General features: G+C 39.5%; 1 protein-coding gene across 1 annotated transcript; it reads right to left on the bottom strand.

Moving 5' to 3' along the window:
- Nucleotides 1–4,520: 4,520 nt before the first annotated feature.
- LOC144231103 (uncharacterized) lies at nt 4,521–6,690 on the bottom strand. Its single transcript, XM_077763495.1, is given in 3 exon segments — nt 4,521–4,781; nt 4,783–5,146; nt 5,148–6,690. Coding segments are annotated over 3 exon segments (1,971 nt in total). The 5' UTR covers nt 6,614–6,690; the 3' UTR covers nt 4,521–4,640.
- Between the last annotated feature and the right edge of the window lie 2,997 nt (nt 6,691–9,687).

Raw genomic sequence — 9,687 nt, 5'->3', positions numbered from 1 at the left:
CACACAACAAAAAACAATATTCCAAATAAATACAATTGCATTCACAATAGCATCACAAAGAATAAAATGCACAGGATTTCATGCCAGATAGAGGTCATAACTACTGCGATGAACACTGGAAAATATTGGGCCCGAACTGGAAAAAAAAAAAAAAAAGAGGAACCACATCCATCTTGCATAAGAATGTTTAACACTCCTGGGCTGTTGGGCACAGTATGGCTCAGTTGCTTGAGCGTCCAACTGTGGCTCAGATCATGATCTGAGCCCTGTATCAGGTTCTATGCTGACATCTTGAAGCCTGGAGCCTGCTTCAGATTCTGTGTCTCCCTCTCTCTCTCTGACCCTCCCCTGCTCATGCTGTCTCTCTCTTTCAGAAATAAATAATAAAAAACATGTAAAAACTAAAAAAAAAAAAAAGACAAACTCCCAAGCAGGCACCACACAGTAGCATGGGAGCCCATTATGGGGCTCAAACTCATAAACCACAAGGTCATGCCCTGAACCAAAGTTGGCACTCAGCCAAATGAGACACCCAGGTGCCCTGATTTTGACGTATTTTAGATTCCACGTGATTTCATATAGTATCCCCACACCCCACCGTGTGATTCTTATTTAATTCAACAAAATCTCTTCCAGTTTGTATGAGTCACACACAGACTCTTCAATGCTGGACCCCTTTGGCAGAAAGATTAGACTTAAGAAGCAATCAAAATTAAACAGATGAAGGAAAAATGTTTACTTTTCACCTGTCTAAAAATAGTATACATAGGAAAGCTGCCCACGATGAGAGCACTCACCAAACGGACTACATTATGATACAAGCTACGTATGGTCAACAGGAAGGAACCCAGGAACGACCATGTGAACAAAGTTTTCTATGTCCTCCTGTTTTAGAGTAGCCCAGAAAATATTTGCTTATCAAATACTTACTTTTCATCTTCCTGTGAATTACATGCTTTCTCTTGGAGTCCCCAGACTTCTGTTCTTCCCTCTTCCCCTTCTTCCTTCCTTCCTTCTCTCTTCTTCAAAGACATGTATACCTTACTCTTCCTTTCTTTGCAATTTCCCTGTTTGGGGAGTCTCCATACATATACCATTAAATTTGAATGTCTCCTGTTTGTCACATGCCAGTTTACTTCTTTGTCAACAATGAGAACTTCCTCTGAGGTTTCAGTTCATGCTTTCACATATTCTTCCAAACCGTACTTGGCTCCTCTTTTATACAATCAACGTTATGGGAGAAAAAGAAACCGAAAAGCAGGGCACACCACCTATATTCTGGGGGAAATACTCGACACCCATTTTCAAGTCCTAAAGTATGAGAAGGGTAATTCACATACACGTTCCTGAGGTATCCAGCACAGCACCTCGTGAGTAAAACTGTGTGCGTGCAGAGTAAAAGCTCCATAAACACTGCCTTAATGATGTATCTATGTTATTTTCCAAATACAGACTTTCTCAGACTATACCTGTTCCAAATACTGTCATGGGTACATACATCTAACACACTGACCTTTGCTCTCGAGCTTATGGCTTGACTAATTGCCGCTTCTTTCAACAGGCCACTGATGCTGGGGAAACAAGGAACCCAATGTTCCTAGAAATTCAAGCTTGACCATGGTAGAAAAGTGGCCTTTTCTTGTGCCAGCAAGTCCTGAGATCATATGGAGAATGATTCAGCACTGTACCACTGCTTCCCCTGCATGTCAATGTTCAGGAGTTCCCTGACTCCCCTTTAAAAACTCCCTGCTTCCTAAGTGGCTTTGTAGAGTTTCTATAGCCCTGCTTCAGAGAATGAAAACAGGTTAAATAATAAGTGTTTCTAATAAATCTCATCGGGTCCCTGTCTCTGAACCTATCCCACTGTGTCCAGGCCCTTTGAGCATCATCTCCAATATCTACTGTAATGTGTGACATTTGACAGCAATGCCCACAATGATTACATCATCCAGTATGCCCTCCTCCATAACTGCCACTGATCAAGGCCTGGGCATCACAGGAATCATTGTCATTTTACAGCATCTGGTTCTCAGTAACACACAGGAATTCAATTCAATCATTAAGATCAAATGGCACTTCCCTCATCCTCAGAAACCCACCACTTTTGCCAATTCCTTATCTCTATGACTTTTATTCATCAGATGATGCACCCAAGAGCGGCCTCTGACTTTGGTGTTATGAAAGGAAGCAACTTCCGGTTCCCACCCTACACTGGAAAGAGATCTTCACATTTTCTTACTTTCCATCCCGTTCCTAGAGTATTTAATGATATGAAATAGGTAAAAATTGGTGGTCAGATAACACTCCACTCCACATATCCAGATAAACACATTAAAATCAATTGTTTTATTAATTAAATGTATTAAGTTCACACATAGGCAAAGTCATGCATTTCAAGTCCACTCTATTACCACTGTTCAAAACTTAGAAAACCTTTTAGATCTCTAGATCTAGAAATCTAGAAAGCCTTCACAAATATTTGATAAGATGACGTGGGAATACAGACGTCCATAATTTTCAGGCCTGAGGTCATTCTTGTAAAATATGTATAATCGTATGACATTCTGGGGGAAGAGGTTGTTATGCTCTTTCTAATCTCTCTGAGCATTCCATCATTTCAACCACATTAACTGACATTCTCTAACTATGGCCATGGTGAAGATATACCAGTGTTTCACTACCCTGCCGCCTCTTTTTTCCTTATAGACCATTTAGGATATTATTTTATTTACAATAGTCAACAAGAGTTTTACTTTTATTATTATTCTTTATTTATTTCAGAGAGAGAGACAGTATGTGAGCAGGGGAGGGGATGAGAGAGCAGGAGAGGGAGACATAGAATCTGAAAAAGGCTCCAGAATCTGAGCTGTCAGCAATGAGCCCGACACGGGGCTCAAACACATGAACCATGAGATCATGACCTGAGCTGATTGGACACTCAAACGACTGAACCACCCAGTCATCCCAAGATTTTCATTTTTGATACAAGGGAAAGAATGGTGTTCTGAACACCTATTACATTAGAACTTACATCAATGATTTCACCAAAAAAAGCATCTCCATGAAGATTTTCTTCATAAATGGTATATTATGTTGTCCATCTTCCATGAAAAATGACACGAGTCACACCTAATAAAGAAGAGCACGTCATATCTTTCATGCATCAACAATCAGTCACATAATTTTCAAAAACCACTGGGAACTAATGAATTTTGGAAGTAATTTGAGAGTAGAAATATATTAATGTTTACTAGTCACAAATGTCACTTAGCGTTGAGGTGAGAAAAAACAGCACAGACTGAAATTAACGTGCCTATGCAAAAATTGATCCATTTATTCTCTTGAGGCATAATGGCATATACACTGTTTAACATTGTATTATTCCTTATCATTAGTATTTTGATGTGTGTCTGAGTAGAGACTGATGTACTACTTTGCAATGTGAATTCTGAGACATTTATTGGCATATGATATTCCGTTAAATATCCTTGTAAAATTTATATCTTTCAAGGTACCTTCTTTTATGAAAAAGTGTCTGGTACTTGCTAACGTGTACATTTAATATGAAGGCCTTTCCTCAGTCATTATGTCTGTAGAATTTACATCTCGTGTGTACTTTAGGATATTGATTAAGGATCAAATTCCAGTCATAAGCCCTGCAACTTTCTCCACATGTTCTATCCAGTAAGAGAGCTATGATAATGAGGAAGTTGTGAATTCCAGCAAATGGCCGGACACGTTCTTTACTTTTGTCATGTTTCTCCTCAGTAAAATGTCTGTGATGCAGAGTAGGGTTTGGCAGTCATGGAAGTTTTACCACATTCCTCATAGATTAAGTGTTTTCTCCAGTATGAGTTCTGTGATGCAGACTGAAGCTTCACCTCTGATGAATTCTTTATATTTGCAAAGTTCTCCCCAGTGTTCCCTCTTCGATCAGGAGTCAGGGTGTAGCATTGCTTCAAAGCCTTGACACATTCTTTAGTATTCCGTGGTTATTCTGCAGGATACATTTTCCAATGGGAAGTAAGGGGTGAGCTGTCCACAAAACGTTTTGCACTTTCCTTAAGTTTGGAAGATTTGCTCTAGTATGAATTCTGCGATAATAAGTAAAGATTAAAGAATGATTAAAGACCATAGAACATTCTTTACATTGGTTTCCATCAAGTATGAATTCCGTGATGTCGACTAAGGCTTGATTCTTGGGTGAAGGCTTTGTCACATTGTTTACATTGGTGAGGCTTCTCCCCAGTATGGATTCTGTGGTGTTGAATAAGGTATGAGCGGTACGTAAAGGCCTTGCCACGATTCCTTACATTGGTAAGCTTTCTCTCCAAGATGAATTTTCTGATGTGCAGATAGATTTGAGTGCTGGGTAAAGGTCTTTCCACATTCTCTACATTGGTAAGGTTTCTCTCCAGTATGGATTATGTTATGTTGATTAAGGGCTGAGGGCCAGTTAAAGGCCTTCCCATATTCTTTACACTTGTAANTTTCCAATGGGAAGTAAGGGGTGAGCTGTCCACAAAACGTTTTGCACTTTCCTTAAGTTTGGAAGATTTGCTCTAGTATGAATTCTGCGATAATAAGTAAAGATTAAAGAATGATTAAAGACCATAGAACATTCTTTACATTGGTTTCCATCAAGTATGAATTCCGTGATGTCGACTAAGGCTTGATTCTTGGGTGAAGGCTTTGTCACATTGTTTACATTGGTGAGGCTTCTCCCCAGTATGGATTCTGTGGTGTTGAATAAGGTATGAGCGGTACGTAAAGGCCTTGCCACGATTCCTTACATTGGTAAGCTTTCTCTCCAAGATGAATTTTCTGATGTGCAGATAGATTTGAGTGCTGGGTAAAGGTCTTTCCACATTCTCTACATTGGTAAGGTTTCTCTCCAGTATGGATTATGTTATGTTGATTAAGGGCTGAGGGCCAGTTAAAGGCCTTCCCATATTCTTTACACTTGTAAGGTTTCTCTCCAGTATGGATTCTGTGATGTTGATTCAGAGCTGAGCAGTTCTTAAAGACCTTGCTACATTCTTTACTTTGGTGAGGTTTTGCTCCAGTATGGATTTTGTGATGTTTGGTAATATCTGCGTTGTGGGTAAAGGCCTTGCCACATTCATTACACAGATAACTTTCCTCTGGTATGGATTCTGTTATGTTGAATCTGGGATGAGCGATGTGTAAAGGCCTTGCCACATTCTTTACATTGGTAAGGTTTCTCTCCAGTATGGATTCTGTGATGTTGATTCAGGGATGAAGACCAGTTAAAGGCCTTGCCGCATTCTTTACACTTGTAAGGTTTCTCTCCAGTATGGATTCTGTGATGTTCCTTAAGGGTTGAGGATCCAGTAAAGGCCTTGCCACATTCTTTACATTGGTAGGGTTTCTCTCCAATATGCATTTTCTGATGTGCAGATAGATTTGAGTGCTGGGCAAAGGTCTTTCCACATTCTCTACATTGGTAAGGTTTCTCTCCAGTATGGACTCTGTGATGTCGAGTAAGTTTTGAGTAGTGCATAAAGGCCTTGCCGCATTCTTTACACTTGTAAGGTCTCTCTCCACTATGGATTCTGTGATGCTCCTTAAGGGCTGAGGATCCAGTAAAGGCCTTGCCACATTCTTTACATTGGTAAGGTTTCTCTCCACTATGGATTCTGTGATGTCGCTTAAGAGCTGAGGGCGATTTAAAGGTCTTGCCACATTCTTTACATTGGTAAAGTTCCTCGCTAGTACTGAGCAGTTTATGTCCATTTACTGATGAGCCATAATTAAAGGTTTTACTACATTCTTCACATTTGTAAGGTTTGTCTCCAGTATGCACTCGCTGATGTTGAAGTTGTGTTGAGTGCCAGTTGAGGGCTCTGTCACATTCCTTACCAATGTATTCTTTCTGTCCACTCTGCATTGTCTTATTTATATTTAGCCTTGATGACTCACTAAGCATGTTCCCAAGTTCACTGCATGTAGATGGGTTTTTTCCCACATGAATCTTCTGATGATCATGATCATTAGAGGACTGGTTAGGAATTTTCCCACAATCATTATATTTTGAAGGATTTTCTTCCAAATGTATCCTCTTATGTATAAGAAGATTAGAGCTTTCATGAAACACTTCTCTACATTTATTCAATTCATAATGGTTCTGGGACAAACATGTCCTTAGATGTTTTGTAACATTTGAACCCTGGTTAAATATTGTCTCAGAGCCACTGCAATGAGCAATTCTGTTTTCATTCAAAATGCTGTGGTTATGGTTTAAGGTCGATTGCTCAGAGAAGGACCTTTCAAATGGATGCCACTTACCACTTTCTCCTCCAGTTTTAAATCTCTGATTTTCAGAAATATTTGACTGAGAGGTCAATGAAATCCTATTGTCAAAATGGTACAAATGTGTGTTTTCAGGATGGACAAGGTCACTTCCCAGATTTTCCAAATTTTTGTTCTGCAAATATGTGTGTTTCACCACTTGATTTGAGCCTTTGCCTATAGAAACACACTGCTTTGCAGAAGTAATGGACTTCGAAATGGGCATTCCCCAAAATGCTTTAGATCCTTCACCAATTGGGGCAGTGAGACTCTTATAATGGGCAGTTGTCTCCATTTGCATAGGTGCTTCATGAGATCTTTGATGCCCTTCTGTCTCCCCAGCACTGTTTCCATCTATCACTAAGAGTCCATTCTCAATGACGCTCTCTTTACATCTACCCACTGACACTCTTTGGAAAGCAGTTTCTATGCACATCTTTGGAAGGAGGCTCTGAGGGCCATTTGAAGACACAGCTGAAAGGTAATGAATAAAAGAAACATCATTCCACATACTACTGTCAGGTGAATACAATTAAAATTTCTGGCACACAAAACTGAAATCAGAGAACTTTAACTTTAGGAAAAGCGAATCATTAGTTTTTCTACATCACTCAGATGATATCTGTATTTAATTCCAACTATTTTTATATAACGTTATTGTTGGCATATTTTACAACTTTGGTGGCATTTGTTTATTTAGAAATAAGAGATTGTCGAGTGCCTGGGTGGCTCAGAGGGTTGAGCATCTGACTCTTGGTTTCAGTTCAGGTCATTATCTTGTCGTTAAGGAGTTCCACCCCACATCCTGTTTGGCACTGACAGTGTGGAACCTGCTTGGAATTCTCTCCTCTTTCTTTACCCCTCCTCCACTCTCTAACTCTCCATATCTCGAAATACTGGGGTGGGGGAAACCTTAAAAGAAATGAAAATGTCTTACTTGCTTGATCCTAAAATATGGGTTATGCCCTTAAATTCTGTGTTATACTGTCTTTTAAGTGCTTAATACATCAGGGTTTTCATTAGAGCTTTCCATTGTGTATATTAATGAATATACTTTACAATTTTACTGTCCATGAAGACATGCTACTAGTTCAAAGTGTTCAGTTTTTTCCTGGATGCCCACTCAGAGTTCAGCATTATAGCTACAGGGGACCTAGGTGGTTCAGTACGTTCAGTATCCAGGTTCAGTTCAGGTCATGATTTCAGGGTCAGTGAGTTGGAGCCCCGTGTCAGACTTTGTGCTGACAGTTCGGAGCCCGGAGCCTGCTTCAGATTCTGTGTCTCCATCTCTCTCTGCCCCTCCCACGTTCAGACTCTGTCTCTCCTTCTCAAAAATGAATAAATATTAAGTATTTTTAAAAAGGAAACAATTTATAATAATAGATACACAGGGACTCCTGGGTGCTGTTTTAGTTGGTTGAGTCTGACTGTTGATTTCACCTCAGGTCATGATCTCACATTTTAGGACTTCGAGCCCTGCATTGGGCTGTGTGGTGACAGAGCAGAACATTGTTGGGATTCTGTCTCCCTCCCTCTCTCTCTCTTCCTCCTCCCCTGGTGCTCTCTCTCTCCCAAAAGAAAAAATAAATGTATAGTAACATTCCTTTACATAATTCACCATTTTTATGTAGAATTATTGGGTTATAGTTTGTCTTATTCTGATTTTGCAATTTGATAATAATGTGGTGCCTTTTGTATGGATTTTTCCACTACACTACTTTTCAACTTCAGCTTTAGGTGTGGTTTTGTTTTTACCTGTGTATTTTCGTATAGGGTGATAATTTTCAGCTCATTACATTTTCGGACAATGTGAGTGTAACTCAAATATAAATCACCTTTATGCCCTCTGCCAATACAATTATCTTAGTATTTGTCTCTAGAAATATTACCCTTGCATACTTTGTGAATCATCCTGTGTTATTTCTTTCCTGGGTTAGTGGTCAGTGAATGTTGTTTCATCTCCATGTGTGTTGTCATAAGAATAGAATTAATTTTGTATATGCTTATTGGTGAATATATTGTGTACATATTTTCATTGTGGTTTCCTTAGAGATTACTTAAAATACCTTAAAGGTCTAACAAACCATTATATCCACTGTTGGCACAGAGCTGGACACAGGGCGTGAACTCACAAACTGTGAGACCATGACCTAAGCCTAAATCAAGAGCCAGACAGTTAAACAACTGAGCCACCCTGATGCCCCTATGTAGCCATAATATTAAACTGTGACTGTATACACATAAAAGAAATGGAACATTTCGAATTATTGGCATGACAGTAAAGTTGTGAAGTATGCTAATTAAAACCAACCATGGAGGGGCACCTGCGTGGCTCCATCGGTTAAGTGTCCAACTTCAGCTCAGGTCATGATCTCACCGGTTCATGAGTTTGAGCCCGGCATCAGGCTCTGTGCTGACAGCTTAGAGCCGGGAGCCTGCTTCGGATTCTGTGTGTGTGTCTCTCTCTATGCCCTTCCCCTACTCACACTCTGTCTCTCAAAAATAAATGAACATTAAGGAAAAAAAACACCAACCATGGAAACCTCTAATGAAAACTCTTATGATTGAGGCAGTTAAAAGACATTAAAAGTGTATTATGTTAATAGATCCTTCCAATTACATATATTTTAAGACTGTAATCCATTCTTTAGAATCGAGCAAAAAAAAAAATTTCCTTTAAGTTTTTTTAAAGTGTATTTTTTTATTAAATTTTTTAAAATGTTTTATTTATTTCTAGGAGACAGAGACAGCATGAGCAGGGGAGGGTCAGAGAGAGAGGGAGACACAGACTCTGAAATAGGCTCCAGGCTCTGAGCTGGCAGTCAGCACAGAGCCCGACACGGGGCTCGAACCCACGAACCGCGAGATCATCACCTAAGCGAAAGTCAGACGCTTAACCGACTAAGCCACTCAGGCGCCCCTAAGTATACTGTGAGAGAGACAAGGTAACAGAGAGGGAGACAGAAAGAGAAAGAGAAAATAAAAGAGGCAGAGAGAGAGGGAGAAAATCACAAGCAGGCTCCATGATGTCAGTGCAGAGCAGGATCCAGGTTACAACTCACAGACCATGAGGATCATGCCTGAACTGAATTCAAGAGTCTGATGTTCAACGCTCTAAGCCACTCATGTTCCCCGAAATCTTTTATTTCTGAGTAAACAAGCACTGGCAGTATTGTAAATAACAAACACATTATAAAAAAATCTCTGGGATTGAATTCAGATACATTCTGAGAAAAGTAGAGAAACTAATGATTCATTTTTTCTGAAATAAATTTCATTTACAATTGAAACTTTTTTCTACATACAGAAATTTTACTAACCATCACCCTCATTTGTTATAAAGCAAATGCCCCTGTCATTTCAGAACTACTGATC

Source organism: Crocuta crocuta, unplaced genomic scaffold (assembly GCF_008692635.1).
Source record: "Crocuta crocuta isolate KB4526 unplaced genomic scaffold, BGI_CrCroc_1.0 scaffold104, whole genome shotgun sequence".
NCBI lineage: Eukaryota > Metazoa > Chordata > Mammalia > Carnivora > Hyaenidae > Crocuta > Crocuta crocuta.
This window is presented reverse-complemented; position numbering and strand designations above follow the sequence as displayed.